This window comes from Eleginops maclovinus, chromosome 13, assembly GCF_036324505.1.
Source record: "Eleginops maclovinus isolate JMC-PN-2008 ecotype Puerto Natales chromosome 13, JC_Emac_rtc_rv5, whole genome shotgun sequence".
NCBI classification, from domain to species: Eukaryota; Metazoa; Chordata; class Actinopteri; order Perciformes; family Eleginopidae; genus Eleginops; species Eleginops maclovinus.
In genome coordinates this window covers 8,812,928-8,833,080 of record NC_086361.1, presented here as the reverse complement: position 1 = coordinate 8,833,080, position 20,153 = coordinate 8,812,928, and the positions used below count along the sequence as shown (strand labels likewise).

Below are 20,153 nucleotides of genomic sequence, written 5' to 3'. Positions count from 1 at the left end.
AAGTATGTAGGTTGATAAAAGACATGATAAGATGTACCTTTATTAATCCCCATTGATATGCAGCCCCAAATCCCCTAAAATGTTTTTGTATATAAAAAATGAATTTCTCCCTCCTACATGAATGTATAGATTTGTTTGGGACTCACAGCCTACTGGCAACACGTACAATGTAGTTTAACTAGAGTGATAGTTGAACTGAAATATAAAAATGTATTACGTTACACCGAAAGTACTTTAAATCGACCATATTTGCAATATACACGTAATAAACTATGTTGTGGTAACCTGAGCCAATCTAAAATACCTATTAACAACAACAACAACACAATGTCTGTCAGTCAAAGTGTGTTATTTTTGGACGTAGGCTATATGTTTCACATTACTCCAACCTGCTGTCTGAGCGTAATGGCCTATCAGATTAACCACAACAACAACAGCAGGTAAAAGTGTCTCCATCCGTTTTAATAAAATAAGGGTTTTTTCATCTCAACGACGAGAGATATACCATTTATATATATACAGTGGGGCAAAAAAGTATTTAGTCAGCCACCAATTGTGCAAGTTCTCCCATTTAAAAAGATGAGAGAGGCCTGTAATTTTTATCATAGGTACACTTCAACTATGAGAGACAGAATGGGGGAAACAATCCAGGAAATCACATTGTAGGATTTTTAATGAATTAATTTTCTAATTATTGTGGAAAATAAGTATTTGGTCAATAACAAAAGTTCATCTCAATACTTTGTTATATACCCTTTGTTGGCAATGACAGAGGTCAAACGTTTTCTGTAAGTCTTCACAAGGTTTCCACACACTGTTGCTGGTATTTTGGCCCATTCCTCCATGCAGATCTCCTCTAAAGCAGTGATGTTTTGGGGCTGTCGCTGGGCAACACGGACTTTCAACTCCCTCCAAAGATTTTCTATGGGGTTGAGATCTGGAGACTGGCTAGGCCACTCCAGGACCTTGAAATGCTTCTTACGAAGCCACTCCTTCGTTGCCCTGGCGGTGTGTTTGGGATCATTGTCATGCTGAAAGACCCAGCCACGCTTCATCTTCAGTGCCCTTGCTGATGGAAGGAGGTTTTCACTCAAAATCTCACGATACATGGCCCCATTCATTCTTGCCTTTACACGGATCAGTCGTCCTGGTCCCTTTGCAGAAAAACAGCCCCAAAGCATGATGTTTCCACCCCCATGCTTCACAGTAGGTATGGTGTTCTTTGGATGCAACTCTGCATTCTTTCTCCTCCAAACACGACGAGTTGAGTTTTTACCAAAAAGTTCTATTTTGGTTTCATCTGACCATATGACATTCTCCCAATCCTCTTCTGGATCATCCAAATGCCCTCTAGCAAACTTCAGACGGGCCTGGACATGTACTGGCTTAAGCAGGGGGACACGTCTGGAACTGCAGGATTTAAGTCCCTGGCGGCGTAGTGTGTTACTGATGGTAGCCTCTGTTACTTTGGTCCCAGCTCTCTGCAGGTCATTCACTAGGTCCCCCCGTGTGGTTCTGGGATTTTTGCTCACCGTTCTTGTGATCATTTTGACCCCACGGGGTGAGATCTTGCGTGGAGCCCCAGATGGAGGGAGATTAGCAGTGGTCTTGTATGTCTTCCATTTTCTAATAATTGCTCCCACAGTTGATTTCTTCACACCAAGCTGCTTACCTATTGCAGATTCAGTTTTCCCAGCCTGGTGCAGGTCTACAATTTTGTCTCTGGTCTCCTTTGACAGCTCTTTGGTCTTGGCCATAGTGGAGTTTGGAGTATGAGTGTTTGAGGTTGTGGACAGGTGTCTTTTATACTGATAACGAGTTCAAAAAGGTGCCATTAATACAGGTAACGAGTGGAGGACAGAGGAGCCTCTTAAAGAAGAAGTTACAGGTCTGTGAGAGCCAGAAATCTTGCTTGTTTGTAGGTGACCAAATACTTATTTTACCGAAGAATTTACCAATTAATTCATTAAAAATCAGACAATGTGATTTCCTGGATTTTTTTTCTCATTCTGTCTCTCATAGTTGAGGTATACCTATGATAAAAATTACAGGCCTCTCTCATCTTTTTAAATGGGAGAACTTGCACAATTGGTGGCTGACTAAATACTTTTTTGCCCCACTGTATATGATAGGATGGATAATGTTGAATATGATATGCCTTCATGCGCTGAATTTCTTTCTGCTGCAAACATTGTGATTTATTTCTGAGCCACCACACTGAAATCTCCAGGCCTTTAATACCAGTTGGATATACAGATTTATTTGGACTTTTTTTTTGTCTGATTTTATTAGATGTTATGTTACAGAGGTTACATTTCACCGTGCGTAGGCTACGTAAGAAATTGTCGTAAAGGATTCCCTGGTTGCTATGGTTTCTGCGGTGCCTTATTAATGTAAGATCATCATTTAAACAAAAACAAAACCTGAAGACGGTCAAGAAAGGTGTTTTCTCAACTTTCACTCGGCGATTTGTCTCAGAGTATTGCTTCTGCTCCTAATTGTCAAGAGCTAAGGCCTCACAGAAACTTCTCGAAGCGAGAAAAGGGACTTTCAGCATGGAAAATGTGAGAATGGAAAAAATATATAGCTAAAATAGATTAAGATTGTGAATACTGTTAATTACTCCAAAGTACTAAACTTGGTACATAATTCCCAGAATATATGTGACATATTTTCTTATAGTATATCAAAAGATGCAATATTTAATATGTAATATACACCTGACATACAATACGAGTATCACAACATTCCCTGACATGAGGGAAAAAAGTTGGGTTTGTTACCTGACCTTTCTTAAAGAGGTTTTGAGACTTTTAGTCTTTCAATATTGTGTTTACGTGTTGGATATTCCTAAATAAATGTTGTCGAGCCAAAAAGTCTGCTTTGAAAAACTCTATCCTGCCTGTATTGTACTTGTATATCCTAACATAAGTGTGTGTTGTTGCAGTGTGATGTACCCCTCACAGGAAGGAGAGTCTCTTTACGCCAGACAGAGGGAGCCAGGAGGCCTACAGGCTGCAGACGGTGTCCAGGCTGCAGGGACAACCAGGTGACACAAATTGCACAGAACATAATCCTCAAGATCCTTTTATTATGACAAAGCAATTCCTCTGCAGAGTATCTGATGTAGATGTTCCTCTTTTGAAATTATAAAAGTATGTTTAAAATCTCAATTTTACTGGATCCTGACTTACTCTCGTGTTTTGCTGTCCTTTGCCAGGTGCCAGCTTCAACCCAAAAGCGCTGGCGCTCTCCTGCTGCTGCTGCTGCTGCAGACCTTCCCCAGAAAAGGGAGCAGACCTCTGGGGCCCTTCCTTCCAAACCTGCTAACTTGCCACCTGTTGCTATTGTGGTCCCCAGCCCCCAGACCTCCACTGCTCCACTGGACCACGACGCACCATGTGTATGTGTCAACATACACAACCGCTCAGTAGAAGAGTTCCAGCGCATCTACCATGGAGTTGTGGATGACATGCTGTGGTACGTTGTGTCAACACATATTAATTACATTTACCAAATCACTTAGAAATCCATCTCTTAGTTTTTGATTAATCAAAAAACTTATTTTATTTCCTCCCACTCCTCACAGGTTCTCAAGCGGCCGTCCTCGTCCATACGGACTAGATCTTGGGCGTCGTATTAAGCATGAGCTGTGGCAGCGACTGGACTGTCCCTTGTTCACAGAAACAGTCGGGGAAGACGGTCTGGTTCACGTTGATGTTTCCTACGGGGCCGGGGTCCATCCTCCGCTTTGCCAGGTGGACATTTTAGGGGAGCCAAAGCCCAGGGCGCTACCTGCAAAACGAGCTAAGAAATAAAAAATGCTCAAATACCATGACATGTGTATATCATACTGTTCTTAGAGGTTACGAGTTGTAGTGTTAAGATTTAAAGTTCAAGTTTGAAAGTTGAAGTATTGTTTTTAAGTATACAGTGAGTTTTTATGTTTTCATAATTATAAGGTTTGTAGTTTTAAGGTTTAAGTAAGGTTTAGTTTGTTTCTGTTTAAGTACTGGAATTTAAAGAGTCTTAGTTTAGGTTCTGTAGTTTTAGGATTAAGTATCCTAGTTCAAGCACCTCTGCCTCCACCTGCCGCCTCCACCCTGCAGCCTCCTCCTGCAGCCTCCGTCAGCAAATCTCTATCATGTTGCCATGTGGAGACCTCAGTGTAACAGCAAGGACCAGATACACACATGTAAATATAAGGCTTCAGTTTACATGCAGAAACATAGCAGTGTAATAATAACATGCCTGGACTGATTCAAACATGTCTCTGTTGCTTTATTGTTTTCTTCCTCTTCTCTCAGGTGTATACATACTTGTTGTGTAAGACAGAGCAAACACCCATCAACTGAAACCTGACTGATTGTGATGCTAAACTTCATCGACCAGAAGGAGCTCCTCTTTGTCACTCGCCTTTGAACGCAAGGTAGTTAATAAGGCTGATGTGTGTATATTTGTTAGTGCTATCTCAGTTAATCTTATCAAGCCTGTGGAAGTCTTTCAATAAAAACAGCGGTGAACATTTTATATGTAAGGTTGAATCTTTTTTCAGGAAAAGGAAACTCTTAGATGTTATAGGGATTGGTATCGGTAATTTAAAGTAGACTCTTGGTGTTAGGATTTTTGAAGGAGGTTTGGGCATGAATGCTATTTTAATGCAACACATTTTCTTAGTTTTTTTCTCCAAACTTAGTTGGACTTCCACATCTACCAGGACCTGATGCAGGGCCATGAAGAAGATTCCATCAACAGCTGTGAACCAGAGATGCTTCCTCCTCCTAACCCGGCTCCTCAACCAAACTGATTTATTAAATGTATATTGTATATTCATATATGTTTGTTTTTTATACAACCTGTTTCCTTATTCAGAATTATTTGATTGAGAATGTTTCGTGTTATGCTGTACGTATGTATCACATCTACACAAAATATAATCTTCTGATGCTGAAACTATAAAGAGAAGTAGTAAAACATTTTTAAAAATACAATACGTTGTGATATTTGTACCTTCTCTTTATCCATCCATCCATCCATCCATATTTTTTCTCTACCATTACATGTGTATTCATTAGCAGTGATTGCTCAACACTTGGAAACGGGAAGCACCGTCATGCAGCTGCAAGACCAACCAGGTAAAAGTGGTCACCTTAAATAATTATCTCACTAGCCCTCAGTTTCCTGTGAAACGGAGAATCACACGAATGGAAAGTGCCATCTGTGTTTCTATCTTTGTTGCCTCATTTCCAAAGAACACGCTCAAGACTTTTGGCCCAAACTGTTCAGTCGCTATAGCTTAACCTCATGGATCATCTAATGGATATCTATGTTAATGAAGAGGACCCATCAGCTTGTTCTGGCAAGAGGAAGAGTTTGTTAAAAAGTTCAGAAAGTATTTACGAAAACGTGTTGATTCACACTCTGGAGCCGCAAAGCACCGGACCTGCGCCCTCAGGTAATGAACATTGGCAAACAAGTTTTAGGATTATACCTGACCATAAAATGTGAAATGAAGCACAAAATAAGGGGAAAAAAAGTTACGGGACATTCTAAAATCCACTTTGACCTTCTTTTGTCACGCTTTATAGTCCTCAGCCAGGGGATAATCAGCTTAACGATATATTTAAAATAAAATGTTGACAGTTTCTGAGCTATAATGTTTGATGTTTTAGCAAAATAAGACTCATTAATTAACATTAATCACATAGTACATCTGGGGCTGGTGGTAATGTCCATTTGGGGGGCACCAGGAAATCAGGGAATGACCAAATATCGTTCAGTCAGTGTCCGGTGTCTCTCTTGTGGCAAAAACAATAAATTAGTTCATTTGGTTTAATTCCACACTGAGAAACAAACATTACAAACACTCACTTGTGCCTTCAGGCGCTGAAGAAAAGAAGGAGAGTTCCTGCAGAGTGTCAGGGTGTCTGGTTCTGCTGTGTCTTCTCCTGCTGACTGGACTCATAACTCTGGGTTGCCTGTGTGAGTACTTTGTTGGCACAATGATAAAAAACTGAGATGATAACAGTGGTGTACATCATATTTTTTATTTGTTTTTGTGTCAAACAGTCACCAAAAGCAACACTGAGTGGAAAATGGAGATGTTCATGTTACACAACATAACTGAACAGAGAGACCAGCTGAAGAGCAGCTACATCAACCTGACTGTGCAGCGAGACCAGCTGTATCAAACTGTTCTATACTTGTCCACCGTGGTAAATAATCCTCAGAGAAAGTCTGCAGCTTCACGTAACCATTATTCTTCGGACTAAGAAGCTTCAAATAGGACTGGCAAGTGAGGGATATTAATTAGCTTTATACACATGTTCACATATTGTTGTATTCAAAACATGTTAACAGACTTTAATGTCTAATAACCCTTTAAAGAAAGAAAGTCAAATGTAGATGCATTAAAGGTTCCCTATTAACCTCTTTTTCGACAATATTATATTTAAATATTATAGGTCTCAGATATTTACAAAACATGTCTCTGAAGGGTTTGGCTCTAAATACCAAACAGATCATTGTAGCATGCCATAAACCCCTCTGTTTCAGCCTCTTAAAGTCCTGATTCTGTGTCTGTAGCTTTAAATGCGTGCTGGCCACACCCCTCTGCGAGATGAGTGGTTTAAAAAACACAATGGCGCTGTGGTGTGTAACCTTGGTTGGTTATTGGCTAATGGTTGCACGAGCCAAAAACACATTGTGACATCACAAAGTGGCAAACGTCTGATCAGTTCATTTTTGGACAGTCTTTATATAGATGGATCAGGACAAGAAGAGAGGGAATCTTCTTTCCTGAGCTTTCCAAACCTCGTTATACATATTTATTTATGAATAAAAGGGATTAAAAAGAGGATTGCGCATAGTAAGTGACCTTTTAAGACCTTAAACATGTTTTGGGAAGTGAAACTACATACAGTATGTGAAAAAGAGAAAGGTTTCTGTGCCAGTCATGCAGAAAAAAATGACAATACAAACTCCAGCTAAATTGTTTAACTTTTTGAAGTCAACTCATTTCTAGTCAGCAAATGTAGGGCTGCTTTTGTTCTCAAATCCAACAACAAGTTGAGATCACATCAAAGCGAAAACTGTGCAGAAATAATCAACCATAGTTCATTCCAGTCGGTTGTTTGTGTATTGCGTTTAAGAATCCTGTAATGTGGATAAGTTTTGCACGTTTGTTTTGTTAGCCTTTAAGACAAACAGACTTAGGAGTGGGAGCTTGTTTTTGGTCACCAGAATTTTATTATTTATAACTTGGCTCTAGTTTGGGCTGGTAGTGGCTACTGTGGGTACTAATGTACAATAACATTGAAATGCAAGAGGTAGAATGAGGTAGAATGTCCGATGTTTAAAATGCATTACAAATCCTTTTTAATGTATCTGCAGGCAAAATGTTTGAAGTTATCTATGCTTTTACATGTATATTCATTCAGTGTTTTCAAAAATAAAAAAAAATCTTGAATATTTACATCAGTTTAAGCCTGGATCTTCTTTTAAGACACATTTGGTTGATGGTTCTAGTTCTAAGTCGATTAAATTAGAAGTTTTAGTAAACTGGTGAATATGTCATTATCATTCGAGATGACAGATAACGATGAGACACTAGTTTACATAATTTGAAAATACAAGTTCAATTGCTGCCTTAAAAACATGACTTATACAAACTGAAGATAAAATTGGTATAAATATCGGTAAAGTTAACTTTACTTGTGGTTGTGATTTAAGATGGTGTAGAATTTAAAGTTGATTTGACAAGATAATGAATGTTTTCTTGAATCGATAACATAACATTTTAAGTTTCTTCTCAACTCAAAAGTATGATGTTTTCATTATTTCAAAATCTTGTGTAGCTCAAGTTGGTGAGTGGAAACAAAGTGTATCTTGACATTGAGTTCACTCTTGTTTTTAAGGCAGCAATCGAAGTTATGTTTTGTTTTTAAGTTGAACCAACCAAGGCTTTTTTTTTTTTTTCCTCCAACATTTGTTGATCAAATTACTTAAAAAAACTTCTTCCCAGGTGTTTAAATCCATCCACTTGTTAAAACAGCCTTAGATATTTAGGGTTTCCACAGACAAATACTAGGCAACATCACGTAACACGATGCTGTCAATCAGCTTGTGCTCTGTTTAGTTAGGTTATTATTTACATACAACAAACTGGGAACTGTCAGAAGAGAATGTGCTTGCTATTTCCTAAATACGTAATGTAAACACTCATAATATTTTGACAATTCCCCAAAAATTATCCCATAGTTTTAACCTAACTCCAAAAATATATGTGGGAACTAATCCAGCTAGAGGTCAATGTTGAAGTTCCACAGGCCTGCGTCTGCCAGTGATTGACATAAAACAACAAAGACTAATGGTCCTTATTACAGCCAGCAAGCAATTGTGAGCCGATTCCCTACATCCAACAATAATCCTTTAACTGCTGTGATGGTTGACAGAAAGCACTGCCTTTTAATAAACATCCAAAACATATTCCCGTTACTGGTATTTTATTATTTTTTTGCAAAACAACCATGTAATAAAAGAATCTGGGGTATTCAAGGGCAATGTGATGATGTGATGCTTGAAAAAAAGCAAAAATAAAAATAAAAAAGCTTAACATTCCTACAATGGGAAATTAACTACATAATAAATACAATCTTTTTTCACACTATACAAAATGGTGCGTTACTGGAGGTGGGCCAAATACGGCCTCAAGTAACATGCAACACCATATTTCTACGTACTTGGGTTAAAACCAAAATGTAGATGACAGAAATGGGAGGGGGGGAATGTTTCAAGCAAAACACACAGACAGTACAGGCTGAAATATGACATCCGAGAAAAAAAAAAAGGCATACAAAGTTCATAAAGTCCAGAAATCTTGTGTTTCTCTACAGGTAACGTCCTCATGTGAGTCCACGTGTTCCAGTCATCTTTGCTAAGTTGAATAGTCCTACAAGGGGACAGAGGAGGAACAACAGAATTAAACGATAGAAATAAAGACAATTACAGCAGAAATAAGCCAATCACCAGAAAATTCATTACATTTTAAACCATTTTCATTTTTGAATTTCCATTCTAAGCAAAAATACTAAGTATTTGTGAAAAGAATTCATGCTTTTCTTTGTTGTACATTATAGTGAACTGAATATACTTTCACTTTGGACTCTTGGTTGGACAAAAATATAGACATTTATTTTTTGTCCGAAGACATCTTGGTCTGCATAATTATAATGAAATGTGTCAAATTATGATAACATTTTCTTTCTTTTTTAAAAATATTATGATATTGTGCAGACCAATCAATAAACCAAGAAAATGAGGAACGAGCAGCGTTGCACAGATGCTGTGAATGCAACTGCTATATATTTGTTAATCTTTTATAAAGATGATCCTGTTGTCTGTGTTGTTTAAAACATGTCACAATGGATACGTCCTCTTTTAACTGCAGACCAAATCCACCTTTGGATACAAATAAACAACTTGAACCTGAAGTGTAGCGCTTACAGAAACAAATGGATGGTTCCAACAAAAATAACACTATAATTACAAACATTAATTAAGCACAATAATGTAACTTACAGCTCTCGGTTTCTTGTTAACTTTCATGTCAAATCTGTAAAGAACACAAACAAAGGTAACATTAGATATTAACAGATCATAAACCTGCTCTTAAAAAGGGTATTATGGAGAAAAGCGGTATCTCTATAGTATCATGAAGAGCCCCGTAACAAGAACCCTAAATGATCATGTGTTTGTTCTAGTTTGTGTAGCATGCCCAGCATCTGACCACAGCAACCATGTTTTATTTAGTTGCTGGAATTTGGGAAGCACACTTGAAATTAATCTGGGGGTCAGGGAGATATGAAAGTATCCGGAAGACAAGCAAGAAGATCTAATGGAGATCAGAGTGCGGGATGTTGATATGCATTCAAATGATGAAGTGTTGGACATGCAGTATGGCTGAATAACTAGCAGGCTTAAACTCAAAGTCTAGGTCAACAGAAGCAGACTCAGAGCAGGGAAAACACAGGTAAAAGGTGAGGATGGGATTTGAAGCAGGCATGATTTAAACACCACAGGAGCAGGAAGTAAAATTCAGACTTACTCAAAGTCATAATCAAACATGGCAGAAGGACTGGGGGTTCAGCATTAGGGGAAGGAAGAGAGCAGCAATTGTTAGTTCACCAACCTGAGTCTAAAACCCTACGTCTATATAAAACTGCAGTCCAGACTTTACAGAGTGAGAGATACACTCCGTCACAGTGTGTTAGGGGGAGTACCTGCTGTGTTACTATGTGGTTATAACACGGAAGCCTTAAGTCAGGAAAAACATGTCAACATTAAACATGGACGTGAAAAAAAAAAAACGTTCATATGGTTCAGTTTGTTCACCCTGCAGTTCTCTTATAACATCAATTTAAGTCAGTGTTTGACTAATTGTTTGATCCTCAAATTATTTTTAAAGAATTAAAAGTTGTGAAGAAATAAAAACACCACATTTTCTAGTAAATTACAGTTAAGCAAGTATTTAATTTGAGGACTATAACTTTCTCTATTCCCAACATCAAACCTCCTTTTACTTTCTATGTGTCTAACGTTGTATCCAGGTTACTTTGCCAACAGCCCTAGTGTAAAAATACTTTTCCTTTAAAATAATAGTTTTCCAAAAGGCAAGTATCTTGTTATTAGAGTTTTATTCAGGCCACTATGCTTTGTTGATTTTTCACAAAATTCTATTTATTTATCTTCTAACATGTTGCATGTTGTAACACCAACAGATCTTTGAAGACTTTGTCCTTGTAGAAAAAAAGTAGGAGGAGAAATCCTACCTGACCTAATGCATGTAAACATGGATTTTACAGTACCACGTTTCCTTATTTCTGCCTGTAAACACATTTAAACTTCCTGTATTACAGGCTTCAAGTAACCAGCTTTCTTGTGTGCATATACGCAAACTGATGATACAGACTTCATGAAAGAAGTTGCATTTCAATAACCAGCACAATCGGAGAAAAAAAGAAGAGAGTCATATCTTTTGTACCTGTGTCTGTTTTTGTTCTTCCTTTTCTTGTGGCTCCCGTGATGGCTGCCTGAGGATGAGGAAGAGGCAGCTTTCTGAGGCTTTAGGTCTTGAAGCGTCGAGTCCACATCTTCTGTGTCCTCCTGGCTTGGCTCGTTCTCTTGATTCTGGAGATCTGGAGAGGCGTCGCTTTCCGTGCCGCTGCCTGCCTCACCTGGCGGGACCCAAACAATGACGAGAAATCGGTGTAACGGTGTATTGCAATGGAGCAACTATCCCAAAGATGCTTGGCTTGAACATTTTACAAAATAACTCACGTTTTTCATTCATGTGATCTGGTAGCCCACCAAGTGCACATACCGCCTGAAAATAAAAACAGGGAGTGCAGATGCGTTTTATTTTTTGTTGTGCGCAGCAAATGAGCAACTGATACATTTTGGGAAAAAGTAAAGGGAGAGAGGGACTTACTGCAACTGATGTGACAGATGACTTGCTGAATAAACGCTCTGCTTCCTTGAATTTCCTATTCCTTCTATCAGTCTTACTATTGGAGTTCCTGTTAAAATAACAGATATATGGTTAGAGGCTTATGATTAAATGTGATGACACATAGTTTCCACTATGCAACTGCTCAACAATTCCATGACTCTCCGATATATATTAAATCAAATACTTGTCTGGTTTCTTGTTATAGCAAAGTTTAAGAGTCTCGATTTTGTTTACATTTATAAGAAGTGGTTACACAAGCCCTGTATTTGTGTACAATGAAAAACTTGTGGTGCTTTTAACAGCAGTAATTACACACACTTGAAAATATCTATGCAGACAGTCCAAGAGTAAAACTTACTTTTGATTAGTGAGGTATCGGTCCCATCCTCTGATGATGTTGCCATACATCTGGGTGTCTTCTAGGTAGCTGCCTTCAAATGCATATATTTGTCTTTCCAAGTTCACTAGCGTCTCCTAAGGCATTGAAAAAAAAATAGATACAACCTTTAATACTATTCATTGGCCAAATATAATCGCTAGCCTTACTAACCATAGACGTTGTAACCTTAATACGACAATAAAGTTTACACCATTCAAACTGAGGTTACCTTCCTATGGGTTTAAGTGCATATTGATGTTTTGTAGACATCTAATAGTAAGAATGTATTCTACAGTATTGAGGTTAAGGTAAAGGAATACAGCGGCTGTTTCTCTTCTTAAAAAAAGACACTGGTTTAGATGAATGGCTGGTATGGATTTAATGATATCACTCCTGAAACATACCACATAGTAGTGCAGCCACGTCTAGTATTATTGCCCAGACAAATCTTACCTTAGGGTCAATAAAGCATATATTTTAATATCCTACGTTATATTTAATATAGATGAAGAAGACACAGTGGTGGACTATTTCATAGGGTGGCAGCAATTGAACATAACTGTTGCCGGCTGGCTACGGTAAATCACAAAGAAGAAGAAGAACTTAACGCGAGAACTGAGCCCACCGGGCGGCGGCTAAATTGTAGCTGTGCTAAGTAGTTAGCATACTGGCTGCAGCAATGCCTGTGAGCGGAAAAAATAGTATTTCTGAATAAAATGTAATCCAAACGCTAACAACACTTAGGTGGGTTTTTTTTATTAAACATTACAAGCATAGTCAACCTTAGATAGCAAAACGATAACTAGATAGCTAGTCAAAAAGGCAGGAGCTTCTAGCATAAGCCAACGTTAGCATCGGCTATAATTAGCTTAGCATTTAGCAGGGCCTCAGCTAGAACATACTGACATTTAAGTTACGATTAGCTGCAATTCTATATGGAAGAATAACAAACAAGTACGGCCACTTTAGTCTTTGACGAAATTTCTGCAACTTCAACTCACAGCGAGTTCTTGTTTCCTCTTCACCAGCTCGGCGAGCTCCCGGCGGGTGTCCGGGATCTGTGGTGGAGTCGCTTTCGCATGCATCGCCATGATGGATCGAGCTATCTGGAAACAAAACAGAGGCGGGCCGGTATAATGCGCCTGCTTGTCGACCTTGTTACCGACAGGTGGCGCTGAAGGACCGCGTCAGGACCATCCATCCACTTATGTTTACATCGCCATGACAACGCGATAAGATTTGCTGACTTTCTGCGTCTTGATAAACTGAACCATGGTCAAAATGGATCGAAGATTTGATAAAAGTGAGTCCAAGTGAGCAATTTATTTCATTTGAACTAACAAGCACAATATTCACAATTCATATTTTTATTTTAAAGCAGAAACGGTTCCAGCTTACACCGTTTCATCTCAATTACCAACAAAACACCCAAGAGTGGTGAAAGCAAATCAAGAAATTAAAGGATTTTCATCTCGAGCTAGGAGATTCCCTTCAAACAAATGTCTGGTAGGGACTCTCTCAACCATCACTTTAAATTATTGGATACTATATAAACAATATAAAAATTATGTCTGTGGTTTCAGAATGAAAGTCCAGGACCAGGCAGTTATGGACGTATTTCCAGCGCTGAAGTCCAAAGTCCCTCCTTCTCCAAGAAAGGCACCACAGGCTTTGTTGGATCCAAGGTCAGGTCCCCCAAAGTCATGTGCACTGGTATAGAAATACCAATTAAAAATAGCTAATATTTTATCCTTTCTGTTAATTATGTAAGTGTTATCTAATTAAACATACATTTCTGTAAATATTTCCCAACATCACAGTATTGTGATAAATAGATATTTTATGACCTTGAAAACCTAGTTTAAATTCTGCTGTTTGCCTGTGAATATACAATTTTCTAGTTGGACATTATTTGTTGTATCATGTTCTCCCATAGACTAACAGGGCTCCTGGTAACCAACCAAGATGCACCCCAGGTCCAAATGCCTACACCCTGCCCAGCTCCTTTGTAAACAAGAACAAATTCAATGTAGGAGTCTCCAGGGTGTTCAGGCTGCCCGTGGCAGTTCAGCTGGATAGTCCGAAGTACCCAACTCCTGCCCCGAATCAATATGACGTATGTGAATCATGCAAGGTGCTTTCAAAGAATGTGTTTTGCATCCTGTAGTTATCTTATATCTTTCATTTTGTGACAGGTCTGTTTTAGCAGCAGAGGGAGCTTCTCCTTAGGGATTGGCACATCAGCTTTCCTGTCCAAAACTAGACGTGACTCTTTTTACCTAAACAACGATTTGCCATCACCTTGTAATTACCCCTCAATTCTCTATGAAAGATCATGCATCATCTTTTTGTTCATGTTTCTATCTTAATATTATTTGTCTTACATCATACATTTGTTGAAGGCCACTATGAAGTAAGCAGCAATATAATCCAGCACAGCTCCAAAGCAGTCGTGTCCCCTTTCAAATCAAAAACTCAGAGAATCCCTCCTTCGGTTGACCACCATGTACCAGGCCCAGGAGCCTACAGCCCCCATCAGACCCCTGCACCGGTGAAGAAGACCACCTTGCCGTGAGTAAACAAACCATATTTATCTGACTGGTTATGTTGACTCTAGATATTTATTTTCAATAGTCTAACAACTGAATTCTGTGAACTATGTTTCAAGGAGAGGATATTATTTGGCAATATCAGCGCCTCCTCTGATTGTCCCGAAGGACCCACCCTTGCCAGGCCCGGGGCATTATGACATAAGGGATAAAAACAGCCTGTCTAAGCATCTCAAGCCAAGTGCAGTGTTTGCATCCAGAACTGAAAGGAAACTCCAAGACTCACAGGGCAGCGTGACACCAGGACCAGGTAATGTCTAAAAAGACAAACAAATCCACTAGATGAAACATAAACACATGCATGCATTTCACATGACATTTCAGTTGTTGGTAATGTGTACTTTTATTTCTTTAAATACCAACACACAAGCAGGTGATTTGAGGATATTTCCAGTGCATACAGATAATCTCTTGACTCACTAAAACCACCAGACCAAAAGACTCCAGCTTGTGGTATCTACCCAAATCATTTTATACATTTCATATACAATTGAAATATATGAAAATGTTGCTAATTTGTATGTCTTTAAATAAAAACACAGGTATAAGATTATAGGTTTGCTTTAAATGTGCATCCTCTCTCTTGGAGCAGTCGAAATTGAGTGTGGGAAATGTTGGATACTGCTGACTTAAGTATATGTAAATGAGGCAGGCTAAGGAAAGTAGGTGCACATACATATTTAATGACAACATTTCACCATAATGTTACTCTTAGAAGCTGCTGGATTTTTAACCATTTCTGTCTCACTTTTTAAGTCTCAATGTTTATCTAAATGAACTATAAGAACCTTGTTTTTCATAATTACTTGACTTAGTTGTTATATGGGTATTAAAGAAGCATTTGAATATGATGTTATAGTCGTGTATGTCATTATAATGGCATGGGAAAAATGTCTACATTATTTATTGGTCAAAATGTGTTGGTAAATAATTTACATTCCTGGGTTTTGACCCGCTGTCACCTATGATGTCAGAAGGTAATTGAGGGTTGACTGGAGTGAAGTTTTGTTGTTGTACTTTCATATGGGTAATTTATCTGCTATGATGGTACACGCATTGCTGCTGTTACACCACAAACCACACAGATTGGTTGCATTACTCTATCCCAACCAACGCCCTCCGAGTTATTTAAGTGTGATTTGTAACTGGGTTTTTGAAGGCAAACCCAAATTCTATATATGTTTTGTTCAACACTATTGTTAATGCAACTATTCCCATTAAATATTACCTATATTGTTTAAAGAAAATATTCAATGCATCCTTATTTAAAGCCAATAAGTGACCTGTGGGTACATTTTTCACTTTACATGCTGTCTATTTTTTAAAATAATTTTCTATAGAAAGACATGGATGTATTCTTAATTATATTATTGTAGTTGGTTGTGAGATTGCTAGTTTGAAAGCATTCATTTAAACTCTTTCTCTCCCTCTTTTCAGGTTTCTACAATCCCCAGATTTTGTCAAAGCAGTCCTTCTTTTACAACGACTCCAGAGTCTGGCTTCCTGTTTGAAACGTTCAAGGTCATCTATACTGCAGATATGTGCATTTCCCAGACACAAGAACTGTGATTATCTGTTTCAAAATGTTTCTAGGCAAGGTATGTGTCTCAAAGTATTTGTCGAGAAAAAAGCATGAAAATTAAATGTTTGCAACCATTTTAGTGTTTTTCCATGTTTAAGTATAACCAAGTAGGGGATATTTTTGAGGGTGAATCATATAATGTATCCATATCTGATGCTCCACTCTGGAGATGATATAGCAGTAAGTGCTGCTGCGGTCGCAGACAGCTGCTGGTCCAGCCAGTGGTACGCCTCAGTAACAGCTGAGAGCTTGAGATGACACCATTGTGCCAACTGCTCGTGGGCAGGCGAGGGGTGGAGAGTGACTGTATGTGAGCAATGTGGCTGAGCGGGCATGGGGAAGGGATGGTGTTCACCCAGAAAGACAAATGTACACATCCGTCATCAGCCTTCATCAGATGTTATATTGTCAGTTACTATACCACTTCTCTGACCCCACTTTGGGAATTGTTTTCTTGCAACAGCATACAAAACAAGTATTGCACATTATTAGAAATAAAAGAACATTATGAAATAAACAATTATACAATATAAACAAATCAAAATAGAAGATAAAACAGAACAAAAACAGTGAAAATATAAAAGTTGACCGTGAAGAAAAAATATGTAAACTATCTGACAAATCACTATTTGACGGGTTAAATTACAGCTAACACAATATAAAAGCAATATAATGAATATAAATAGAAAATGTACAGTGTGAAGTCCCGTTAACAAAAGACAAACTATGGAGCAGCGACTAATCAAGATTTCCATCAAAAAAATATTTCAATAGATGTGAAAGAGTTTGCTTGTTGTGATGAATCTGCAGGTAATATCATCTGAATCCGCAGTTCCTCTAGTTAAGAGTGAGGCTCTCGCATGGTTTCTGGCTGCATCTGACATTTGTTTAAGAAAAAAATAGCTACACACATTCACTGTACACTGCGTACTCAGGAAGTGGCGGAGACCAAAACCAGAGCAAAAAGAGAGTCAATATCTGATCGTTCATCAGGTGAAAACAAACACGATTCAAAATGAACGATAATGGTTCTCTCTTACTGCTGGATGAAAGAAACATTCACCATATCACTTCATACATCATGCCATGCTTATATACACATCACCTGCAATAACTGCTTTTTTATATATACACACACATTGTTTATATATATTAAAACGCAGTTAGTGCACCTTGTATGGCCGCCTTTGCCTTTGAATAAACGTGTGTGAATGCTGACTTTGAGTGGCATAGAAAAGTGTTCTATAAATGCAGTCCAATTTAAAAGAAAAAAAGAAATGGATTAGATAAAAACGGACAATTTTTGACTGTGATGATACTCCAGAGTGATTTTCTGTCCATACTGTATATATGTATAGTTGTTGAATCTAAGCCATACAGAAGTCCTTGCGTATCTGTATTTTTATCCGATATTAATATAGTACCTTTTTACAATGTAGGCCCTTTACTGTCATACAGTGCTCTCTGTTCTCTGGGAATGACAACCTAGTGCCAAAGAATTGTTATTTATACGTCAAGCTTTTTTCCATGTGCAAAGAATGGAAAACCCAGTGTCATCTGCTCAAAAGGAAATCAGTTGGGGATGTTTCCCCAGCTCTGCACTCGATAACCACACCAACTGCAGACATGTTTGACTCCCACACTGCAGCAGCTGTAGTTATATTCAGACTCTGACTTCAGCAGTGTGCTCTCCAAATATGTGTACTTGCCCTGTAAAACCAGCCATTGTGCACTTGGGTTTTTTTTACAATAAGAGGAGTATTTTATAACTCCCTTTTGTAGACAGAAATGTGCTCTCCCCCTCTGGTGCATAGCATAGGGAGGATCCAGATGAATGTTTAAAGTGTAACTGCAGGCTTTTTAGGTTAGTCGTTGCCTTTGTGGTTGTGTGTAGGAGGGGCAATTAACCGCATGCCTCTATGGGTTTATGGGAGGCTCTCTGAACCTCCCCATGTCTCACTCAGGTGCAGGCGAGTATGGACACGCACTCCGTCAAAGGAAGCCTCATTCAGAAAGTTCTTTGTTTCAGGAAACATTCACATATGCAGATGTATAACCTTTTCATCAGCCTCCACTGATTTAAAACCATATTCATAGAAGTGGTCTATACAGGTAAATTAGGTAAAATTACTCTCTAAATGATATCAATTAAGTCTGACAGATTAATAAAAGTAATTTGTATAGCTAAAGTGGCATTGCCTAGAGCCAAGAGCTACACTTGTCAATTTATGTCTGTTGCTTGGCAGTACTTCAGTGGTTTGCACGCACAATTGGTTCTATTGTGTTTTTACGAGTCTTCTATAAAACATTAAAGACATGGTGCATTTATTGAGTCATTTTTTTTAGCCATGCTAGTTGATTTTGGGATGACAATGATTGCCCAGCAACATTCACACTGCTGCAGTGTGGGGTAGATGTGACCTGAGGGGAACATAAAAGGTAGTCTGCTTATCATTTCACTGCAATCTGTGTCTGAATAACGTCACCAGTTCAACAAACAGTCCTTTCACTGATGAATGCTCTCTGATAACTTAGGTCATTTATTTATTTTGAGGTTATAGCCTTGAGAATTAAAACATCTGGCCCCCCTCTCTCTTCTGTAACACATGACTTACAGTAGTATGAAAACACCACAAGTTTACAGTGTGATCAGTCATGAAGTTCCCCTTAACTTTCTAGTAGTCGCAGACATTAAAGCATGTAAACAACATACACATATGAATCTGAAAATGAACATAATACGGCCCCTTTAAGAAGGAGACAAATGTCCTTATGTAGACAAACAAGATATGGAGGGTTTATTGAGCGCTTGCTGCCTTTTCTCAACCTCTGTATTACATTTCCCGCTCTTGCATTTCCAAATCCCGTAACAGCGTCAACAAATAATTTTAACCTCCAGGCTCCCTAACAGGCACCAACCATTCAGATTCACCTCCATTAGGCGAATGAAGCTGCTCTCTTCCCCTTTCATGTGTCGCAGGGAGGCCAGTGGGATTGATTGGCAGTATTTCAGCACATCACTGCTATTTGTTACCGCCATGTAGCAGGTGTGAATGTTGTACTTAAAAATAAAGGAAGGTGTTATTTGTTATATTTTAGAGTTTAAACTGGCAAAATTTCTATTTAGGCCAAACTATAAGGAAAACAAAAGAGGTCTCGTCTGCAATAACCGAAGAGTCCTGAGGTCTGTAAGTCTTTAGTGTCTTCACCAGCTAAGTGGGTCATGCATATTTTATCTCTCTGGTAAAGCTCACATACATTTGCCCTTTTAGCTTTAAGCATATTTCCAACTTCACGTTGTTTTCTGCGCTAAAGAGAAACATTACCGTTGGAGAATGTTTATTATGCTTTTAAACATAAATATTATAGTCAGTGTCCTGTCTGTCATGCAGATAAAAGAGGCGTGAGGAACACAGAAGACCTCATCTATAATTAATGTTTTCTTTTTATTTAAATGACCAAAAAAAATCTAACTGGGTGGCTAGACTATTTTTAAAATGCTTATTTAAATATGAATGAATGTCACTGCTCCTCCAACCTGCAAAGCCACTTTCATCTATGTCATATTAAAATTGACCCTCATTTTCAAATAAAAAGCATTGATGCAAACCTATAATATAATCCTATCTTCCCGGATTGAGCCAAAGTATTTCGATCACATACGTAACCCTGCAATAAAATAGTATTTTATACTGCTTTGGTGCCATATATATTTTTTACTGGGATAGGGGTTGTTTCTTTATTCACCCTCATACTGGCTTCTCTTTTAATCAGATAAGACATGGGCAGCAGACTTCCTCCAGGAAGACTGACCTCCTCTGTCTCCTGCAGTGGCAGTAAGGTCATGTCAACTGTTCATTAGTATGTCGTCCCCAATATGTCATGAGCAGCAAGGCAGATAATGCCTTAACACTTTTTATGCATGGGAAGATGATTCAAGCATGTAGAATGCAGCATTGTGTGCTTCTACAGTATACCCTTTGTATATCCCTATGTTTAGCAGGATTGTTCATATCTTCATTGGTACATTTATAAAGATACTTGAAGGTGATTGGGGACAATATAACATTTAAT

The 20,153-nt window shown here is 38.4% G+C and overlaps 2 protein-coding genes across 4 annotated transcripts; one reads left to right on the top strand and one right to left on the bottom strand.

Annotated features, from left to right (window-relative positions):
• Positions 1-8,487: 8,487 nt before the first annotated feature.
• On the bottom strand, positions 8,488-13,066 carry meaf6 (MYST/Esa1-associated factor 6). Of its 2 annotated transcripts, XM_063899652.1 has the most exons (8): positions 12,890-13,066; positions 11,868-11,983; positions 11,489-11,576; positions 11,338-11,383; positions 11,042-11,234; positions 10,106-10,135; positions 9,580-9,613; positions 8,488-8,950 (listed from the first exon to the last, which is right to left on the bottom strand). In XM_063899652.1, exons 1-8 carry the CDS (start codon positions 12,977-12,979, stop codon positions 8,936-8,938), a joined length of 612 nt encoding a protein of 203 aa, XP_063755722.1. In that variant the 5' UTR covers positions 12,980-13,066; the 3' UTR covers positions 8,488-8,935. The 2 variants fall into 2 exon arrangements, with proteins under 2 accessions (XP_063755722.1, XP_063755723.1); XM_063899653.1 differs by lacking the exon at positions 10,106-10,135.
• Positions 12,949-18,382, top strand: stpg1 (sperm-tail PG-rich repeat containing 1). Of its 2 annotated transcripts, none has more exons than XM_063899651.1 (8): positions 12,949-13,191; positions 13,270-13,394; positions 13,472-13,573; positions 13,825-14,004; positions 14,084-14,192; positions 14,291-14,459; positions 14,557-14,747; positions 15,935-18,382. In XM_063899651.1, the coding sequence occupies exons 1-8, from the start codon at positions 13,161-13,163 to the stop codon at positions 16,006-16,008; spliced, it is 981 nt and encodes a 326-aa protein (XP_063755721.1). In that variant the 5' UTR covers positions 12,949-13,160; the 3' UTR covers positions 16,009-18,382. The 2 variants fall into 2 exon arrangements, with proteins under 2 accessions (XP_063755721.1, XP_063755720.1); XM_063899650.1 differs by having other exon boundaries at positions 13,267-13,394.
• Positions 18,383-20,153: the final 1,771 nt, after the last annotated feature.